Source organism: Mus caroli, unplaced genomic scaffold (genome assembly GCF_978045245.1).
Source record: "Mus caroli unplaced genomic scaffold, Mus_caroli_1 scaffold_4, whole genome shotgun sequence".
Lineage (NCBI taxonomy): Eukaryota > Metazoa > Chordata > Mammalia > Rodentia > Muridae > Mus > Mus caroli.
Window position 1 is genome coordinate 54,678,815 of NW_028227259.1, and position 23,424 is coordinate 54,702,238.

The window sequence follows — 23,424 nt, forward strand, 5'->3', positions numbered from 1 at the left end:
TACAGGGGCCATTCCCATTTAAACCACTACAGTTGGGAAAACGCACTCTGAACTCTTGGTTGTTGTTCAGTCTGGACCCCTAGCTGGTGGATCCATGCTACCAATATTCAAATGCACAGTGTTCGGCTCTCTCTGCTTCCTGACTGTGGGCTCAGTGTGTCCAGCCACTCTCACATTCCCTATGTCTGTCCGTGACAGACATGTCCCCTCCGATTGTAAGCTTCCACAGGCTCTTTTTTCCTACCTTGCTTTTTGTCAGGTATTTGGTCATAACTAGAAGTGTAATTGATGCCTTTGGTCTCTTCATTTCTTTCTCCTCCCAGACGTAAGGTGAGCAGTTGTCTTCACCATGAAATGCTGCCATCATCCCAAAGCAAAACCAAGAGCCAGGATACACCTTACCCTCGTCACAAGTTGGTCATCTCGGGTATTAGCAACACCAATGGATGTCTCGATGTGGAAAGGTGATTGCCGCCAAGTCTGAAGTTTGAGTCTGAGACCCACATCATGAGAAACCCAAGAGAGACCCAATTTCTGCAGGTTGGAGGAAGGAACCACTCTAAAGTAGAAGGTCACCCCCTCCCAAACTCTCTAACACAAAAACTCCCTCTCCCTCCCTTCCTCCTCCCTCCCTCCTCCTTCTTCTTCTTCTTCTTCTTCTTCTTCTTCTTCTTCTTCTTCTTCTTCTTCTTCTTCTTCTTCTTCTTCTTCTTTTCTCTCTCTCTCTCTCTCTCTCACACACACACACACACCGCTTCCAATGCACTCAGACTCCCTTTCCAGTTTGGCTGCTCTGAGCAGCTGCTAACAGCTGGAAACAGGCAGCAGTCAAGGGCCTGCAGGAAAGTGCAGAGGAGCCTCAGCAGCCCAGCTCTCCCTCCCTGGGGCTTCTGCCTAGCCTGACCTCCAGGGAAAGAGTAAAGACTGGGATCGCCCATGCACAGAATGTCCCAGTATTTGGAACTTGCTCCACCACTTCCTGGGGGGCCTCCCATCCTAGGCTGGGCCATTGGTTTCCTGTGAATGTTCTACCAGGGTGCTCCTTGTGTCTTCAGTGGAGAATCAATGCAGCCAGACGGCCTGTCTCCAGTCCCTCCCTCTACCCTGTAGGACCAAACCAACCTGACATCTTTTTTTTTTCCTCTTGAATTTAAGAGCCCTGCAGACGCAAGGATCCTTTTAGCTTTTAACATATTTAATAATTTATTATTTATCTGATATTTTTGTAAATGTATTCCTCAGATCAGGACTTTGCCTCTGCAGCTTCCAATTTGCACCTATCTGACATCGTTTATCTTCCAGTCCCTTGATGCTCTGGAGGGCGGGTTTCCTCTTTAACACTTCCTTAGAGTCCTAATGAACTTCCGTGTTTCAGTCACTCAGGGAGCTGGCACACACACACACACACACACACACACCCTTTTGCAATTTTCCTCCTCTCAGGCATACAAATCATACGTGCCACTAATACAGTGTTGATTTCTCCCTAGGTTGCTTCTTTTTTTTTTAAAAGATGTTTGCCCTTCAGCCTGCTATTAACCAGTTTCTTTCTACTTTGAAAAACTCACTCTTTTAAATTTCATCATACCAGTATTTCCCCGGGGATTTTACCGTTTATTAAGTAGTCAAAACCAATTTTGGAGCAATCATATATACCAAATAGTCTCATGAATCTTTTGTATTCTCCACAGCTCCTGCACACAGGTGGGCACCCTGCAGGAACATCAGAAATACTCACTGGCTAATCCACGTAGCCAACAGGTCGCTTCCTGAGAGGCGAGCTGGAGTGCTGCTTAAGTACGTGGCAGTTCGGGTTTAAGCGATGGCATCCTCTCAGGTTAGCTGTGTGACCTTAAGCAACTGGCTCAGTCACTCTGTGCTTCCACTCATGCTGTGAAATGAAAATCCTTCCTACCATCTTGGGGTGAGGGTTAAGTATTGAAGCCTTTTGACCTGGCTGAGGAAGTTCTCCATAAACAGTAACTTTTGTCCTGGAGATGTAGCTCGGTTGCAGAGCATTTTGTCTGATGTGTGCAAGGCTCTGGGTTCAATCTCCAGCATGATAAATAAACGAGTAAGTAACTTATATTCTTTTAGTCTTTGGGAAGAATTTAGGTATTAGAGATGTCGTTGACATCTTGGCCCAGGTTGTCCATGCCCACGCTGGTGTTCAGGTGTATGGAGATCACCCATCCATCCTAGTACCATCAAGTCACTTCTGTGTGACCTCAAAGTCACCGTCTGTAATATAAGGGGTGGAGCTCATAATCCCAGCTCTCAAACCTCTCACCTTCTTCGAAATAATTTCTTGCCTTTTAAATCTCAGACAACTGTCTACACACCAGTAGGGGACAGCAATCAAGAAGTGTGTTCTCTCTAAGGACGCCTCCGCTCAGGTGGCAGCGGCAGAAATGCCCACTAGGGGGCGCGTGCGCTCTCTCCTCAGGCCGGGCTGGGGAGGGAAGGCGAGCTGGGAACCTTCGGGGCCCATCTGTGTATATCAGCACAGGCAGACCTGCCACTGCCCAGCTCAAGGCTGAATTTTGTTCACATTAAACCTGACAAATCTGAGGTTAGGGGAATTAGTTAACTCACCCAGGATCTCAGAGCTAAGAGGAACCATGGTGCCTCTCTTGGCAGTCTTTAGGACCAGGGAAGGACACCCCTGGATTTTGCCTGCAATGTGGGTACCCCCAAATAGGCACGGGTGTGGGGCTGTTACCCAGTTTGCCCCCGAGAATATGAATGCCGGGCGGTGGTGCTCTGTGAGGTTTGGGACATGGCAGTAGCCAGCTTCTCTGAAACAAAATGCATAGTCCTAAAAAAGGTCTGTACGAGTCGGGCGTGGTGGCGCACGCCTTTAATCCCAGCACTTGGGAGGCAGAGGCAGGCGGATTTCTGAGTTCGAGGCCAGCCTGGTTTACAGAGTGAGTTCCAGGACAGCCAGGGCTACACTGGGAAACCCTGTCTCGAAAAAAACCAAACCAAAACAAAACAAAAAAAAGAAGCGGATGTGCTTGACTGTGCTGAAGCTGCTCAGCATCAGCTGGACCTGCTAGACACCCTGACTGTTAAAGACACATGAGATGTGCAAACGATCAGTCTGACTTATGCTTTGGCAGAGTAAGGGATGCACTGAAAATAAGGAAGTGGGGCATCTTGTGTTTGAATGACAGCCTGACATCACTGTTTCAGAAACAAGAGTTTCACTACGTAGCCTTTGCTGGCCTGGGAGTCACGATGTAGCCCAAGGTAGTCTCAAACTTGTAATAGTCCTCCTGCCTCTAGCACCTAAGAGGTAAGGTTACAGCTGTGTACCACCACACCAGGCTAAAATTTACACTGCTACTTTTGAGGTGATTTGTTAAACAGCAAAGATAACTCAAGCATCATTTAACTGAACTGATACTGCGTGGAAGACACCAAAGTAGGTACTGTGTGTTTTCTCTTCCAGTCCCCGTTTTTGAAGAAGGGTCTCCCATATCCTAGGTGGCTTCAAACCTACTGAGTACTTGAGGATGTCCTTGAAAAACTCAGTGCAGCACCGTGCCTGGTTTTCAAACCCTGACGTCTCAATAATCTTGCGCTGCACATTCATTGAGAACGACAACTCAGATTAACAGCGGACACGTTGAGAGATGCAATCAATGGGGGCACTGAGACATGGCTCAGCAGTTAGAAGGACTTGCTACTCTTAACAGAGGATCTGAGTTCAGTTTCCAGCACCCACATGGCCAATCACTGTTTAAAACTCCACCTCTAAGGGATATAATGCCCTTTTCTGGTCTCCAGCACTCCATGCACATACATACATACATACATACATACATACAACACTCATATGCATAATATAAAAATAAATCTTAAATCATATTCAAAGCCACATAAGGAAACCTACTCTTCATCACCAAAGCCTTTATTGATAAGGAAAGTAGGAACCTACAGACTTGTGCTAAAGACCAAACGGGTAGTGGAAGATTGGCTGGTGGCCTTGAGTGGTGTACAATAATAAAAACAAAAGAAGAGCTACGGACAATGGAAAATGTCCCTGAGAATATGCTGTCCCTTGGGCTTCAGTCTTGCCACAGCTATGAGACTGGAAGGGAAATGCTTTCATAGTAACACCTTTACACGGCAGTGAGCAAGGCTCGAGCGCCAGTTTCCTCCGACCCCACCCCCACCCACCCGCCACCTTAGCCTTTCCTAATAGCATCCAAGGATAGGGCACCTACTGTGTGTCTGGCAGAGTGTCAGGTAGTCCATCTGTCAGGTAAGTGTTTCTCGTATCCACGAGGGTTTGAGTTTACAAACCTGGCACACCCATGTGTTCCCTTTCCTCCGTCACAGGCCCTTTTCCTGGGGAGCGATGGAACCAAGTCAATCAACAAACAATCGACTATATGTCAGGCTCCACCTATGTACCTGGGACATCATGATCCTCCTTGCCTCCCCCTCTGCTTGCCTACCTTCTTATTGCCTTCTCTGATGACGTTTTTCACATGTTGCCCTATCTTGAGTCTCCAAACTCTTGCAGACAAAGGATCCAAGTATGACACAAGGCAGAACAGTCGAGGGATAGGTGAACCAAGGAATGAATGAGAGGACGGGGTGCGTATATACATGTGACTTCCCCAGAGACACATAAAAAACCAACCCATGTATTCACTCCAGAGAGGACACACCGACACACCAAAGGAAGGACTCTTCAGTTCAAGTCCAGTGTGGTCAACCAGTGGGTTTACTGGGGTTACTTAAAAGCAATACAAGCAGCAACATCACCAGAAAGCCCTCTGGGCAAACTACACTACCCTATGTCCAATGTCCAATCTCGGTCGGCTGTTCACCTCTTACATAATCTCAGGATGGAGAAGGCTCAGGAGTCTTGAGTCTTCCCACTCTCTCCGCAAAGGAATGCTCTCGAGTGGCTCATGTGCGGGATTTCATCTTCTCCTATCCAGGACGTCAATAGTAATGTCCAGATCGGAGGAAACAGCTAATACTACAGTGAGTACATGGGCAAATGGGTGGGTAGCTGTGTGTGTGTGTTGTGTGTGTGTGTTTGGGAGTAGGTAAATTAAAGGGTGGATGAATTGGTTTTCACTCAGTCCTCTGAATGGAACATCAAATCTAGACACCCAGCACAAGCCTCCGCACCACCTATCTGAGTCCTTTGATCTAGCCAAATTCAAATATAAAACTAGCCATCTACCCTGACATGCAATTTGGGGGAAAGAGAGCCTAGCAACAAGTGTAGCAGAGGTGAAAATCCCCAGGGAAACAGATACACTGAACTCCCCTCAGGAGAAGGTGCTCTCAGTGACGCTGGAGACACAATCGCAGAAAACCATGCAAAAGGGCCAAGGACTCTTCCTGATGTAGTCTACTTTAAGAGGCTTTTGGTCCATCTGAGGCCATTTACTTTCGAGAAATGTGAGAATATTTGAACAGAACCAGAATGGAGCCAAGGCAACTAAAGGGCATCACAGGAAAGCTGGCCACTTAGCCATCGCCCCACCGTGGCAGTGCCTTCTTTGCAGAAGCTATAGAGAGCCGAGATACCTGGGATAGGAACCTGGAATTTTCTAAACCACAATTCTCAATCCAGTTGTGAGATGAGAGACACACTGGGTACTTCACACCACACAGAGAGCACAGTAGTCTTTGAAACGTGGGTTCTGTTTTCTAGATCTACTTGTGCATGACTGTACCGTGGGCAGCCAGGGGTAAAATGTACTTCCGTTGTTCATCATCGTCAGAAAGCTTGGCAGCCACTGGGATGGGCATACCCCGTCTCAGCCAGAATCTACTGAAGTAAGTGCATTCCTGACGAACTAGCAGCTAGGAATAGCTAACCAAATGGGATGAAATTACAGAGCAGTTTCTTTTGCCCAGTGGGGTGGGGAGTAGGGGAAGTCTCTCTCATTCTGGGACATTTTGCAGCCCGAGTATTAGTTGGGTTGCGGGCATTGGGAGTTGACGGATCTGCAAGCTCACTCAGCTGAGGAACTAGGACACACAGCGGACAATCACAGCAGCACACAACCCTGTCTCACAGACACAGCTATGTGGCTAGCTGTCGTTTGCTACTCGGTGGGTTCTTCGTTTACCCTTCTCCATCTTTCCGCTTCCACCCTTTCAGCCCTCTAACACTAGATAAGAGAAAGGACAGAGATCCCTAAGTCAGAGACTGGACGACTTCCTGCTGGTTAATGGTGGCCAGTGTGTTCTTCGCCGTCAGGTTATCTCATTCGTTCTTGTTTCTTCTTTGCACTTGACTAGTTAACAACCCACCCCACCTCTGGGGGCCCTAAAATTTATATATCCTTTGAGGAGTCCCCAGAATTCCAATTGTCACACAATCGCAGAAACTATCTGCAGCTGGCAAAACTGACAGCCCCTCCCCAACAAGAGCATGAGGCAAATCAGAGTCAGCTGATGTGGACAATCTGAAGCAGCCCCATGTCCCACGCCTGGGATTAAAATGAAAATGTATTCTTATAGTATTGTTTTTGTTTTTCTGGTCTTTTGTTTGTTTTGTTTTTTTTGTTTGTTTTTGTTTTTTAAAGAAACCAAAATTCCACACAGCTAGTGTTGCTTTCATTATCTGGTTTATTTTACTACCTCTGAGGAGACAGTCAAAGCAACAGAGTTTACTCTAGATGCAGAAAAACTGAACTCAACAGGTTTATGTAAGGAATTTGCTCAGTAGCTTCAGGATACTGGTGCAGCAAAAGAAGTGGAAAAGGACCCGACAGGATGCAAACCTTGGAGCTTCTATCACAACAGTCGTGCTCAGGGGCTGTGTGTGGTGTGCCCAGCACTGGGGGCAGGCAGGCAGGGTAGGAAACTTTAGTGCTGACCCCTTAGGGAAGCCAAGTACAGTGGATCACACAAAGTTGTGGAAAATGTTGGTGCAATGAACAGCTGCTATCAGAAAAAAAAAAAAAAAAAAAGAAAGTACTTCTAGAACGTATCACCATTTTTCCTGCCTACAAACACAATGAGCTAGTTTGAAAGTTTCAGTGTCTGTGAATTCTACCAAATGCCACGGGTTCTACCAGTATCTATTACCCAAGTTCAAGGCAACCTCATCCCCAGAGACCGACCAGTCTCAGAACTGGCTTCATATACTGGCTGAATGAGTTGCTGTTGTTTCTTTCCCTGTTTGAGCAACAGGGTCAAAAGTAGCCCAAGCTTCAAGCTTGAAGTCTCAGCTCACACCTCTGCAGTGCCTGGGTGCCTCCACCTCACTGTAGGTAGTGCTGGGAATCGAATCCAGGGCCCCTCTCTTGTAAGCTGGGCTAACACTCCAGCCACTACATCATCTAGCCAGTACCCCATCTACCAGCACTCGACCATCCACCAGCTCCCAGGGAAATGGGTAGAAAGAATCCTGTTGTGATGTGGAAATTCTTGAGACAGGGTCTCACTATCCAGCCCTGACCTAGAACTTGCTGTATAGACCAGGTTGGCCTCAAACACTGAGAAAGACGCACCAGTTGGTATTAAAGGTGGGCACCACCGTGCTCAGCTATTACTGTACTTTAATCATTGTTTCTCAACACTCTGTTGCTCATGAGGAGTGCACTTCATACTTAGAATCGAATCCCTTCCACAGTCTTCGCAGGGTAAGGACAATTTGCCAGGCACTGGACACAGAGGGATAATCAACAACACTGGGCCTGCCTTCAATGAACCCCTATCTAGAACTGCATCTCCTCCGGGTGGTACCCACTTCCACTCCCACCTGTTGCTCTCTGTGAAGCTATGAGGGCCGAGAGCCTATGTCTCATGCACAGTGACTGCAGGAAGTACGGTCCTTCCCACCTGCTGGAGCAGATACACTACCTCTCACCTTGTCCTTTTCTGTCCTTCAGTGCCTTACAACAGGAACAAGGCAGCTGATTCGGGGCCCTTCCCCTGCCTCTGTAAACATAATGCGGTAGGTTTTTTGTTTTGTTTTTCCCCAACTAGGCAGCTCATTTATTACCCATGGACCATTTGAGGATGCCCACAGCTGGCGACATGCTGGAAGCTCCACTTGACTATGCCCCCAGATGGCCACCTAGTGAGTTTCCTGCTTAGGAAAGCTGTCAAGGCTGGTTTACTCCATCCTACAGAAGACACCTGAACCCTATGAGGTGGAAACAAATTCCAATTCTGAAAACACGCTGATACACAACAAGATAGAAGAGGCCTGTCTACAAGAAGCATTAATTCTACTTCTTCGATTTTACAGTTGCATTACATATTATGAAACCTATTTAAAAACAAGTGTGAAAAGCAGTCCGTGTTCCTATAAAAACCGAGAGGAACGTCCTGGCATGCCTGGAGAGACGGAGGTTGCTTAAAAGAACATGCTGTAGGCTTTGGCATGGGCCAGAAAAACAAAGCGTTGGAGGTTAAAGATTCTTGGATTAGCTCTGCAAGTATGTTTAACTTCCTCTTGCAGGACACAGTTGGTGAATCACTTAAGGGTGTGGCTTACACAGGACAGAGCACGTTAACCAGCACACCTAGAAGACAAATAGAAACTTAGGCCAGCAAGGAGCCTGGCTTGCATGTACTCGGGACGAGCAGACACAAGAGTAGCCACTGAGCCAGGGCATCCCTCCAGTCTATCCGAATGAGGGCTTGCTTCCTGTCATCTTCAGATACGCATTTCAAGTTACAGAATGGATGGAATGGAGCATTATGAAAGAACTTCTACAATATGTGAAAGATTTACTGAGCTTACTATAGTAAAAGCAAATGGTCGAGTTCTGGAACACTTAAAAGAGGATTAGGACCTGGAGAAGACTAGAGAAGTAGTTCACCCCTTCTATCACTTGAAGACACAGCAACTTCACATGATGACATGTGTAAACAAGGCAACAGCCCCACCAGACACTGAGTGCCTTGATCTTAGGGTTCTCACGTCTGGAACTGTGGGAACAACACTGCTGTTTTTAAACTATCCAGTTGATGGTTATGTTACTAGAGACACACATCTGTGGTGGGTACTGTACTTTCTCTTCCCAGTGCTCATGTGAGCAATCAGGTATTGTGAGATACCTGGAAGGTAGCCAATCAGAGGGCCTTACAAACTGGAGCATCAGGCGGCTGAGGACACTGGGTAACTCAGCTAAAGGAGAGCCTTTGGCTGCTTCTTTCCTTACTGGCTCAAGGCTGTTCCTTGAGCCATTAACTTCAGGCAACCCTGACTATCCAGGAATAGCCTAAGGCAGGGGCTGCACTATCAGATTTAAAAGGTCATAAAGTCACTAGTTACCGGTCAGCCTTTGCACAGATGCCAGAGAGTCAGGATTTCTAACCCAACCACATCAAAAAGCACGTCAAGTCCCTTGTCTGGGAAACCAGGGTTCAGAAAAAAATCCATTTTCAGGAGCCAGCTACCACATCACCACTGAGATTGGTTTTGGCTTACATGGGCAAGGCAGGGAACTGGTTAACCTAACAGCTCCCACTGAGCTCCAGTTTCTCTGTTAACCTCAGGTGGTGAATTAAGATCCAACCTTACTGGGCAGCATGGCTTAGGGAAGCCCTGGGGGGACCTACTGGGAACCCGTTCCCCTTTGCTCCTAGCCAGCAATAGCAGCTTAAATCCCTGTAACTGTGGTTTTATAAAGCTGCTGGCCCAGCCCAGGGCACTTTTTTTTTTTTTTTTTTTGGTCATATATTGTATCAAATGAACGCCAAGGTGTTGCTGAGAATCTACAGTGTTTGAAGAAGCCCACAATTGAAGCAGTATCATCTTTATAGTGAAAGACTTTAGGGGTTAAAGTATATGAACTATACTGTAAGGACATGGGTGAAGTGGGAACATCACTTAGGAAGCCCTTAAGTGGGAAGATCCTTACGAGCACGCTGCTTCCTTCCTTCCCTCTTTCAATGATGACTTGATGGGTCCTCGCTCTGTGCTAGGGAAAAGTGAGTTGTGCTAAGCCCCTTCTCACATGGAAATCAAAACAGAAGCTTTTTGGGGCTGGAGAGATGGCTCAGCAGGTAAAGGCACTTTGCTGTCAAGTCTGATGACTGAGTTCAATTCCTGTAACCCACTTTCATAGGTTGTCCTCTGACTGCCACATGCACACTTTGGAATACACACACACACACACACACACACACACGATGAATGAATGAATAAAGATTTAAGTTGCACAGTAAAGGACACTCTTAAAGTAATCCCAGGTTATGTTATGTGGCCAGTGAGCAACAGAATAGAAAATGAAGGAGCATGCTATATGCTGTAGTGGTGCAGGATTTGAAGCAGACCTCTGAGCACGTGCATCCCAGGCTCAAGTGATGGAGCTAGGAAGGAAGCCACGTGGTTATGAGAGATTGGCATCTCAGGGAGAGGAAACTAGCTGGGGCTGTCACAGTGACCAACCACTTCTACAGAAGCATGTCATGCATTTGTGTAGTCTCCTATTGCTGCAGACAGATCAAGCACACGCTTATTACTGGAGGTCCTGACAGACTGTCGGTGGACCTGCATTCCTTCAGCAAGCTTTAGGAGATAGCGCTTCCTTCCCCTCTCTGGTTTCTAGGCTACAGGCATTCTTCCCTCTGTCTGTCTGTCTATGGGAAAGACCTAGAAGTAGACCCAACAAAGCTATGTATGGCCATCTAATTCCTGACAACGGCAACAAAATACCAGCAGAAAAACTGGTAGCCTAGTCAGCAAACTGGCATGTCCATATTGACATCTGTGGAAGATTCAAATTAGAAAGTTATTGCTCACCTTGTACAAAAAATGCCAGCACTTCAGAAGCAGAGGTTGGATCTCCAGGTTTGAGGTCTATATACTATCTCTGAGCCTTGGCTATAAACTAAGTTCCAGAATAAACAGGGTTATGTATTCATTCTGCCTCAAAAACCCCAAACCTGAACAAAAACCAAAATCCTCACCATGGAAACCTCCCCCTCTACCATACACCTCTCTGACTTGTATCTCTTTAAGAACCACCTGCATAATGCAGCCCTCAGGGCCACCTAAATTACAAGGTAACAACAAACCACACCCTGGTATGGATGGTTCTCACCAGCTCAGTCCATCAGATGCATATGTCCATACTGGGTGGCCTGGAAGATCTGCTCTCCGGTGCCTTGCTCTGCAGCAGGGAGCTTGAATCCTTTTCCACTTCCCTCTAGAATCATCCCCAGATCATTCTTAGTTGTATTGGCCTAGACTAGTCTTTAAATCAAAGATACCAGAAGAGCAAAGCATGCCACAGGGATAATTTACACAACATCTGTCATACAATAATCCCCACAGGATAAATTCAAAACTGAATTAGGTGTCAGCAAATATGGATTCAATCAGAAAACCCAAAGAAACAGTTCTGAGCAACTCTGCCCGCTACTTTGAACATCCTAGCCAAAGGCTGCAGACTCTTCAAGGCTGGCCCACCTCTTCATTTTCCCCTTATGGGCCTGTTTTCCAGGTTTCTGTTATATGCATGCATCTGAACAAAAGCCAACATATCACTCCTCAAATGGGGGGGGGGAGGAGAATCTAGTGTCTATCTCTACCACCACACTCTTGGGGAGCCAAGTCTGGATGAGATGGGAATTTGTTTTCTATTTTACAATGGAGAGAACACTCCAGGCAGTTATCTGTGCCAAAGGCTGTAAGGCCAGACAGACAGACTAGAACACTACCCCCCAAACCCAAGCTGGTCCCTGACCCAGTGCTTCAGCCACTTCTTCAGTGGAGAATATGAAACAGGAAGCTGAGAATCGTTCAGTTTTCTGATCGGAAAGCCTGACCACAGATGGGTGTCAGTTACCAGAGGTATGAAAATAAAGAGGTGGTTATCACTCCCACAGAACTCAAGTGAGACTTGCCAAAGAACTGAAAACCAGTTGGCCCAAGTATGTCACTTATGTCAGGGAAAGTTTACCAAACTTTCACTCACAAAAACACATCAATATTCATCTGTCCTAACCTGTACAAACATTCATTAGACAGCAGAGGGCTGAGACCTCAATCCTTCCTCTTGATTTAAAGATGAGGCAGTAATGGTCACCAATTTAGAAGACAACTGAAAAAGGCAGCTGGCACCAGAACACCTGGAGCTGCAACGTCTTTAAAAGCACAGTGAGGTTGCCTGGTGACTGAAATTTCTAACAGTAAGGGTGTGACCGGTGTGTTCTGACATCTGCCAATGAGCAGACAGAAATAGGAAGGGAAGAAGCCACAGAAGTGTGGTACAAAGAGCACAAGGCTAAAACACTGGTCTGACTGCACTGTGGGTGTCGGGCACAGGGCACAGCATGATGCAGAGATCGCGGCAGTGATGGGCACTGTGAAGACTTAGGAAAGAGTACTACTATACCATGGGGCTGGTAGTATAGTGTTCTCTAACTTTGGCTGGACCATAACCAAGAGCAGGAAGCAGTGCTTAGGATAGTGCCCACACTACACTACGTGTTCAAATAGTGGGAATACAACCAAACTGGAAAACCTGCTTCCATAGATCAAACTTTATCTTAAGATAATCACTATACGGCTATGCTATTATCTACCTGCAAATTAAAGAAAATTTCATCTCTAGTTGTAAAGAACCAAGACGTCATAGTCTTATCAGAATCTAATCACATAATTAGAAAATGACCAAAGGCTTATATTATTCTCCACAGTTGAGTCATTAAAATGAAGAATATTGTTTTAAATGATCACATTTTACATCTTTTACCTGCATGCCCTTTGCAGTTTAAATTCTTTTCCTCTCAGGCTGGCCTTTAACTCATTGAAAGACACAGGCCTCTGCTGGGAGTGTATCATTTTAAAGACTTGCACTATCACCCTCAGCTCGAAAATAAGTTTTATGGGCTGGAGAGCTAGCTCAGCAGTAGTAAGAACACTTGTTGGTCTTGTAGAGGACCTGAATTCAATTCCCATCCTTCACAGGGTGGTTCACAACTACCATATCTGTAGTTCCAGGGGCTTCAGTGTCCTCCTCCTTCAGCCTCTGCAGGCACCAAGCATACAAAATGCACGTGCAAGTGAAACACACATAAAATAAAGAATCTTAAAAAAAAAAAAACAAATTCACAATCTGAATGACCTGGAACACAACTTTTATCTCTAAGGAGTTGATTTTTAAGACAAAATGAGGGTCTGAAGTCAACAACCCTTAGCTCCTTCAATTCTAGGACATTTCTCCTTTCTGGTTCTAGGACAGTTATTCCAATTGCAAAGAAGTTCCCACCCATGTGGCCCTCCTGTTCCACAGAAAGAAAACACAGTATTATTTTCAAAGTCAGAGAGCCACAGGACTGCAGAGGATAAAAACTCTTTCAAATAGCGGAAAGGTTTACACAAAAAGATAAAACTCAACCGTGGTAAAACCCAAATGGATTTTTAACTCAGTAGAAAATCTAGGTTGACAAAGCATGCAAAACTTAGTTCAAATAGCTGCAGCCTTTCTCCAAGCACCTTGGAAAACCTTTAGTGCACTGTCTGAGTGTTTGCCGTCTGTCAGAAGGAGCAGTAAGGAGGGCTGGGAACGCTTAGAAGCAGAACCTTCAGTCACTAGGGAAAGTCTTCAAGAAGTAGTAACAGATTAAAAACCCTGTACATTCATAACATGAATTGCCTGACGGCTTTAACAATATTAGGAGTCATTTCAGAATAAACTACAACCGTATTTTCATGTCTCCAACCTTTTATAGTTACTGGATTTTGCTACAATTCTAAGTTTAAACTTCCTAGGAATGGATACAGTGAGACATTTTCCAAATAACTTTTCATGTAAAGTGAAACTTATGGAAAAAAAAATCACTTAGGAAATCATATCTTAAATAATAAAAATACTCTTAACTATAGCATTCACACATCTGACTGTGGATTCAAGTTTATCTGAACAAAACCATGCAATTAAACTGCCTTCACTCAAATGGTGTCGGAAGGCAACTACCATACTTACTACCCACTGAGAAGTTATGACAGCATATTTTATAACCTGTCATCCTATTTCGTTTAGCCCCTACCACCATCCCCAAGCTTTCCTCAATGCCAATGCCCCTGCAGGGTACCGAATCAAATACCCACTGAAGACTGACAAGGACGGTTAGAACAAGTAGACCCTTTCCCTGCAAACCTAACAGTACTCTCTAAAGTCCCTTTGTAGACACGCACACTTGGGCCATTTACTTGCAGACAGTCAAACTAACTGCAACTGAATCTAAGACGAGCATGATCATAACACAAGTCAGTAATGAAATGTGGCTTCTCCGTGGATGGCAAACTTATGGTTCTTCCTCACACTCAGTGAAACCCTCTATTGAGAAGGTGCCGGCCGTCCCCAGCTCCATGTGGATGCTCTGCACAAGACTTCACCTAAAAATCTGTGGAGTTGGGGATTACTGTGATCTCTCACGTATCACAGGGAATGTTTCAAAGTCTAAGTGACTTCAATTGCACTCTGCAGCTACTGCTTACTTGGTTCTATCTGCAATGGTGAAGGATGGGAAACTGCCAGGTACAGCACAGAAAGTCACCAGCCCACCATCCGTTAGAAGAGGAGAGAAAAGAACAGGGCCAGTGTCTAAACCCTCATCAGTCTGTTCACTCCACCTTGGTGCTTGGTCCAGTTTCTAGCTTAGGGGAAATAGGAGTGTAGAACCACAGAGGAAGACAGCCAGCCATAAAAACAAGTTGAACCAGTTACATTTTTAATAGATTTGTTTGGGGGAGGGGGGGGGGGGCAAAGGGCATGGGGTCAGGGAAGCAAATGCAGATATACAAACATGCCCCTGAGGATTGCCAGATGGCTCAGAGGGTACAAGCTATTGGGGCATAGTTAAGAACCTGAGTCTCATCTCAGGACCCACATAGTAGAACTGTCCCCTAACAGGTTGTCCCTTAACCTCTACAGGCATGCCATGGGAATAGGTGCACACACAAGTGATATATTTTTTAAAGCAAAAATAAAACTGACTTTTGTATGTGTTAACGTAAAACATTAACTAAAAAGTAAAAATAAAAGCTGAAAAATTTATAACATGCTTGGCTTGGTTGCTACACTAGGGACATATTTAAAATTATGGCTCTCATAGACTAGCAGTAGAAAACTGCTCTGAATTTCAAATGTCCAAGTCCAGACATGGAAAAGATGGTAAGGAGACATTACCAGGATGGTTCCAAGTCACAACAACAACAATAACAAGGCAGTTTAGTGTGAGCAAGTAGAATATAAAGTTTACCATGCAAGGTTGCTTTTAGCAACAAACCTTGAGAGTAAGCATGCTCAGATGTACCCAGCGTTACTCCACTGCCACCAGCCAGAGAGCGCTTGTGCTGAAACCTACTAGAATAAGGAATGTAACCGCTAGCTTTACACACCCACCTTGGGCTGAAGGGACGGCTTATGGGTTAGATCACTCACTCCCAAAGTTCTTCCAAAGACTTGGGTTCAGTTCCCAGCACAGAAGTGGTAGCTCACAACCATCACTAACTCTGAAAGGACCAGGCCCCCACACAGTGCACATGCCTTCTCATACACATAAAAAAAAAAAAAATGTAAAAACTCAAAACACAATCCCTACTTCTTCCAACCTTTACTGTTGTGTTCACTCTTTCATGCTCACTTCCTGTGATTAGTACACCAGAGTGGAAAACTAGACGGGGAGATTGGGCATAGTGGGAGACCTGTGTCCCCGTGGCAAAAAGATTACTGTCAAGTTACACTAGCCGAGACCAAGTCTACAAAACTGCCAACACCAGCTCCACCCGGTCCATCAGGAACTAGGGCAGAGCCTGGGCATCTTTCAAAACTACAATGAGTACCACAATCCTAGAAGCATGCACCCGATCAAGGTCTGGCACTCAAGGATAACACAGTCAACACCACCAAACCGTGCACTGTTGGCATGGCTCAACACTGATGACCGGGCCAGTTACCTTTAGTCCACTTCTTCCAAACTCAGGAAAACGCTCATCGGCCCTAGAGCTCTGTGTGCTACTCAGTTCTGATCTGAAACGCTGAGTCCCCTCAGCAATCATCACTACTGATTGCTTTTTGTCCTCCCACCATTCTGTGTTCTCTATTGCCTTCAACCTTACCCGCTGGATAAAACCTGCTACTCACAGACACCCAGTACTCTACCAAAACACCTCCATCTGCCATCACATGATGACAACCGTGGGAAGCTCGGGCTTCAGAGGCTTCTTCCCTAGCCTCCTTCCCATCAACTAACTTTACAGAGCCACAGGAGCAGACTTACAGCGTCTCACTAGACACTGCTAAAGCAGCCGGCAGCCCGTGAAATCTTTTACACAAGAAAATAGAATTCCTCTACAAAGGCCCTAAGAGACGCAGGTGGGCCAGTCTAAAGTTTAGTGAGTTCCTTCAAAGTCAGCTCCTTGCAGGTATAACAAGATTAAAAAAAAATAAAATAAAATATACTTATTTCACGTCCAAAGTTTCATTAGAAATGATTAAACACAGGATCTAAGTTATATAAAACACAAAGTTTTAACAATCTTATTTAGGCCAAGTAGGCGTCATTCAATATGCATTTGTACAGATCACATGTTGAATGTACACTAAAAGTAACTTAACAGTATTCTCACTATCAAGGACCACAAGTTATAAAACATTCTGAAACGAACTGACTACACAAAAATAAACATGTTTCCCTTTATGAGACTGTGGCTATTAACACTCATCAATAGTCCCCTGGATGAAATATCAAGTTCTTTGTTAAGACACTGAACACTCATATCCAAATACCTGAAAAAGTATCTTCTAGCTCCTCATCTTGTTAACAGTTGTACAATTTAAACTGACACGCAGCTAATATTAAGCATTAAATTTCTGTTGATTGACAGTCTCAGTCATCCCCTTAAACAGCCACATCTTAATCCATTCTGCTCTATTCAGATTTGAGTAAAACAAAATTTCTTCTTTAAAATGTCCATTATTTCTGCAGGCATAAGCCCATTCTCACATGCTGGACTTTGTAGAGATCAGATGATCAACCTGTGCATGTTTAGAAAAATTTGTTTCCTCCTGGATATTAAAATGATTATCTGGCTAAAAATATCTCATGAGGGTCATACACACATGGGCAGTTGACATCTGAATCCCTTGGCTACCTGCCTGTTGCCTCAATCTCAGAACCTAAATTAGCTGGTTAGCCTAAACCAAACACTTAAGTCCAAAGCAGTTCTAATTCACAACCTTCACCACAGTAGTCTGTTTTGTGATAGGCACTTGCTAAAATGATGTACTTTTTTGTTTTTGCCTACTGGAATTTTAAGAAAAATGGGTAATTGTGAAATCAGGCAACCCAGTAGCAAACTAGTGTAGCAATTTGAAACTGGAAGCTCTCAAAGTTACACATGACTTATTGCATAATCCAAAAACCTCGATTAAGCTTCACTCAAGAGAAATAAAAAAATGTCCACATAAAGACCCATAAATCCATGACATTATTCATAGAAATCCAAATATATTTAACTGGCAAATATATAAGTACGATATGTAACAAGTAATGGATAAACACTGATAAATATATTTAAACTGGCCTAATTCCACTTCTGATCCTGTTAAAAAGGCAAAACTAAAAACAGAAAAATGCAATGGCTGATGAGAACAAAGGGAACAGTAATTCCAAGGGGCAATGAAAAATTGCTGGGTAATATGATTACTACTGTGTATTTGCCTAACTTTACAAAACTATGTACCTAAGACAAATTCTTATATGCAAACTACACTTCAATAAAGCACAACTTTAAAAACCATGTTAGCTAGACTACTAATCATTTTGGAATTAAAAACCATTAAAATTCCACAAGGCAAACTATGGTAAAACAGGTGGCTGGCCCCAAAGGTTCACACTGACTTTCGCTGACTTATTCCTCTGCCTTCTGCCTCCACTCCTGTGCCTTTAAGACTTGTCTACTTTTAACTGATCTGCCTCTGGTTCTTACTATGTTCCTTGCACCTGACATCTACAGTTCTTTGTACAAATTTTTAAAAAGTCAACTAGACCTTATGTTGAGACCATCCTGGATGGTACCAGTCTACCTTTCAAGATAGCCTCACACAATGCCTAGGGCTTAATTGAACAATGGTTTAGAGCATTTATAAAAGGACTAGCAGTCAGTAATGTACCTGCCAATCAAGCATAATGACCTGAGTTTGGATTCCCCAAACCACATAAAAACAGTGCCATTGTGATACTCATCTGTAACCCTCGCCACACAGGAGGAAGCTGGACCAACAAATGGATAGCCACAGCTCATTGACCAGACAAGCTAGGCAATCAGTGGACGGCGAGTCTAGTGAGAGACCCTGTCACAAAACAGTAAGGTGGAGAATAAGTAGTGTAGAAGATTGGCTTTTGGCCAATGCATTCATACATTTTTTTTCTCCCTCCCCCTCAAAAAAGTTAAAAAGTTGTCTATCATGTGTTCTTACATTTCTAACTTCTTAATTAGGTTCAATCTACTCTAGTCTAGGTGTGATATATTAATCTGGTGGAGTATGTCCTAGATTCAATCCACAATATTCCATCTCCAATACCTACAATCTGTTAATTGTAAATAGTGAGTCTACAACAATTTAATGAAGAGCCGGGTGTGGTGGCGCACGCCTTTAGTCCCAGCACTCGGGAGGCAGAAGCAGGCGGGTTTCTGAGTTCGAGGCCAGCCTGGTCTACAAAGTGAGTTCCAGGACAGCCAGGGCTATACAGAGAAACCCTGTCTCGAAAAACAAACAAACAAAACAAACAAACAAACAAAGAAACACAATTTAATGAAGAAAAACCCCAACACATAGTAATTTAAAAATAAAGTGTAGGCCACTTGTCAAACACTCAGATTTAAGTTAATCTTATCTATGTAACAATGAGAAGGAACCAAGGAACACTTCTGCTATTCTGAGTTCAAAGGACCTGAGACAATTCAAAGTAAAAGTCAAGTTGCCATAACCTGGAATGATGCTTGTCTTACTGGGGGCAATACCCTTGTGTAATGGCTGCTTATGAAGCATTGGATTCGCAGGTCTTAAAATGCACGTTTTTGTGATGGAACCAGTAAAAGAATTCTGAAGTGACTGACTCCCTCCCTCTCCTAGTCCTCTAATATGTATTATATACAAACCATAATCAGTGTGTAAATAAGTATCTACCAAGCTAGTCAATTTTACATCTCATGTGGATTAAATCTGATTTTATACTAGTGAAATGCATCATCAGGTAGACACTTCCCAACAAACCCAACAATCCCCCAGACCCAACGGTAGGATACCAACGATAGGAGTAACAGAAATTAATGAACAATGAGGTGATAAGCCAGAACAAAGAAGGACTTCTAATCAGCTTCTCTATGAAGTGTATGAGTCAGCCCTAGAAGTCTAGGTTCTTAGGTACACCTGAGTACTTTCCATAGCCTCCAGGTAGGTTCTGCTAGAAAGTCTCTAATACTACAGTTCTAATCTCTTAAGACAGAGTTAAACAAGACAGAAACAATTTAACTTTCTTTCTCTTACTGTCAGGTTCAATGAGTCAGTACCGTTCTCCCCTCATCTCTCTGATGTGGTTTCTAGATATCCTGAACCACTAGGCACCATATAAGAGGTGCACTAAAAGTATTCAAATCACCTGAAACTGACACGTCATCAGATCACAACTATACATTTTCCTTCTATATTATAAAAAATGAGGCAGAGATAGGAGAATGAGTGATTTCTGAGGCCAATCTAGTCTACAGTGAACAGTAGGTCACCAAGACTTTTATTAAAACAAAGCAAAGCAAAATAATTAGAGAAAGGCACATCCAAATGTAATAACTATTTAGCCTGTAAGTGAAAGACAAATTATTGCAGTGCTTTTGATTGGCCACATCAACCAGCTCCTTTTGGTTCCGGAAGGATTTTAGTTTGTCTCCTGCCTGTTAATAGGAAGCTCAACTTCTCATTTTAACACACTATACAAATTACATTATAAAAGCTCCCAACAGTCAATACTTAGTAAAACTAACGGTGATCCAGAATACTTTTCCCTCCTATCCAATACAAACACATGCTAGGGGCTAGAGTGCTGAAACTGCTCACCTCAGTACAATAAGACCTGACACAACGCATTTAATAAGGTAATAAACTACCAGCCTTATGAAATGAGCTTTAAGAATGAGGACAAAGCCATTCTTCCATTATTCTGTCTCTGGGGATCCAATTTCAAAAAATATTACACACGTTATCCCATTAGATTACATACTGATTAACCTAAGAAAGTGCTACATTTATGCTCTTTAAAACCCAGGTTTAATGGCTACTGTACCTAAGGAGTACTCCTTTTTAAAAAGGCTAAATACATAGTAACAGTATAATTACAATGAAAAAAGAAAAATCGCAACACTCGGGAAAAGCAGTCACTCACTATAGAGACTCTTAGGATAAAAGATACAGAAGGACTTGGGCCAAGATTAGTATAAATAGACTTTATTGAAGTCAGTGCCTCTGTATGGAGACAGAAGATTGTGTCTACAGAAGCACAAGTTGTAACATTTCACAACTTCTAAAAGGAATGTCAACAATTACAACGATCATGCATACCATGGTCGATAATCACATTTTAGAAGCATTTTCAACCATTTCTAAAGAAATGCTTATAACATTGTTATATATAGAACTACTTTCAATAAACTGCAAAACATTGATCGACTTTTCCAGTATGAGCTACAGTGTCAACACAAAAGGGAGGCATAAATGTTTAATTTATGAAATCAGAATGGAATATTTACTGTAAAGAAAAATTAAAAAGCTTTCAAATAAAGGCCATTATTGAACCAACATGAAGAGCACAACTTGAACTTGACTTCATTCATCTTTTAAAGCTGTCCTCTGAATAACTTCAGTTCTAAGCATTGAATTCAGTACTGTGAATATTCCTTGGATTGAAGTTTGGCAATAATGCGGTCCAACTGTCTCTTTGCTTCACACTGTGGGAAATTGCTCATGTCATAATATTGAGGGGCAATTTTCACCAACCTGTCCAGAATGGGGGAGGGGGAAAGTTATGAAATCAAGATTTAAGTACTAGAGTTGCTAATAATTACACTGGTGCTGAATGAAGGCAAATGTTCAAATACAAATCAATGAAAAAAGATTTAAAACCATATCTCTATAAACATCAGTTTAAGAAGTATCAGCTTAGCAAAAGTATAAATCTTCTGTAAACTTACCACCTTTGAAAAACAGGATCAGGGTTAATTTCTCTAATACTTTATTTACATTAATATGAAAGATAAAGCTATTTAGTGTTTCATTTGCCTACACTTAAACCTGTATTTTAAAGGTTATGGTCTTGATAGTCAAGTAACTCTATCTCATTATCAGTATTAAGAACTACAAATATAAAACTGGGTATCTTATAAACTATACTGTTTTCCTTCGGCAAAACATAATAAAATGGTAATGTTCTAAACAATTGAAGTGTCAAAAGCCATAAATCAGTGATGGATGGAAGCTGCAAAATAGTGACACAAACCAACATAAATGGTTTCCTGTCCACTCTTGGCTGACATTCCCATAATTTATAAAAATGGTGGTGGCAGGGAAATCACAAGGGTACCATTTTGCTAAAAATTGAACAACCTGTCTTAATTACAATTTTTAGAAGCTAATATGCTAGGGAATAATTTGATATAATTTTTATCTTTACATAGGTCAAAAAACCCCTCAACATTTAATAGAGACAAAATATTTAAACCAAGTAAAATATTAAAAATACAGACATCTGCCAACAGAGACCACAAATGGCACCAAGAAATTCCTAATGTGATAGTACTCAACTCCCTGCCCAGACTAACATTCCCACTGTCCTCTCACCAGAACACTGACTTAGAAAGAAAAGAAAAAAACAAATCATACCATGTTAATCCTAGCTCTACATACAAGAATATACACACCTAGCTGAGAAGTTCAAGCTATACAATGAGCAAGGATATGTCTTCTAAGCATATTCTACCCACAACAAAATACTAAAATCAAAATTGAAGACAGTGTGCTTTCTTACCATTCTGGCTTGATATCTGTACATGTCCGGATATAATTCTTTGTCGTCAGCACAAACTCATTATAAAGCACCCATTCAGGCTTGTGATCAAGCACAGTAGAGGGATGCAACTGGACCACCTGGTTATCTTTCACAGTTAAATAATGCCCCGTTCGTTCTAAATGTGCCACCTGAAACAAAAATAATTAAGTGTTTCCAGCGAAATACTTAGAAAACAGTATGAGGATATTTACATGAAAACTTAAAAATATTGAGTTTGTTTTACTGTGTGTGTGCATACATGCTCACATCCCAATTTGTGTACCACATGTGTGGCTGCCTGAGGTGAGAGAAAATGTTGGCTCCCTTAGAATTGGAGTTACAGTTGGTTCTTCTAAGTTATGTGGGTGCTAAGAATTGAACCCAGCTCCTCTGGATGGGTAGTCAGTGCTCTCAACCACTCATTTCTATCTCAGGCATGTCTCGCACCACACACTAACTACAAAGTAGACAAACATTACCACACTCATAACTAAGGTGAAGAAAGAAATCTAAGCAAAAAGAAAGCAGCAACCTATAAAGAAAAGAAAGGGGTAAGGAAAAAGCAGGGAAAGAAAGATCACATAATTCTTTCATATTTTCTTTTCCTAATTATACACTTATATTCATGATACCTAACAACTAATAATGCAGGACAAGAATGTTTACCATTCCCAACTCTACAACTCTGCACAGTATGACTTACTGACAACTAGTAAATATATATAACGAATATACACTAGGTGCCAAGTGCCACTTCAATTGTTGGTGCTTCTTAGAATAGGAGCTAACTAGGATACCACAGTTCTTAAATTGATCAGTCGAGTGTGCGTGCGTGTGTGTCAGAGAAAAAAACTAAGAAATACCAAGAAAAAGCTAGCCCATACTAGTATATATTAAAATATAATTAAGTCTGGAGAAAAATACATTTATGCCTGATTGTATTGTTTATCTTATACCACTATAAGCATTCTTCCTAGCCATAGAAACTATACACACCTGCCACCCCAGCATTTCAGAAGGCCAAGAACCATTGGAGTTTAAAGTCACCCTTTTGTGAGACACATTCTCACAAAACCACCAATCCACGTTTTTTCTGATACTTTAATTCAAAGACAGATACTTTACAGGCATAATATGGAACCAAATACATCCAGATTCCTTCTAGTTATTGAACACAAATGGCTTTCAGGCTAATGTAACTGGTTTAAGAAACATCCAAGGACAGAATAAAGCAGCATGAGATAGATTATTTTAAAGAGCAATTTCAACTCAAGTAATGTATTTTGAATTTAACTAGCAGAAGAGTTTTCAAACATTTTGATTTACCTGACCCTTCAATTTTTCAGGACCTACAGAACTGGCTTAGCAGTT

The 23,424-nt window shown here is 42.8% G+C and overlaps 1 protein-coding gene across 1 annotated transcript in view; it reads right to left on the reverse strand.

Moving 5' to 3' along the window:
- Nucleotides 1-20,435: 20,435 nt before the first annotated feature.
- The window catches only part of Dhx15 (DEAH-box helicase 15), a 42,075-nt gene continuing 39,086 nt past the window's right edge, over nucleotides 20,436-23,424 (reverse strand). The window contains exons 13-14 of the mRNA XM_021162456.2: nucleotides 22,033-22,202; nucleotides 20,436-21,005 (exon numbers count right to left, since the gene is read on the reverse strand). Coding sequence (XP_021018115.1) covers nucleotides 20,888-21,005; nucleotides 22,033-22,202 — 288 coding nt within the window. The 3' untranslated portion in view covers nucleotides 20,436-20,887. The remainder of the gene's footprint in view (nucleotides 21,006-22,032; nucleotides 22,203-23,424) is intronic.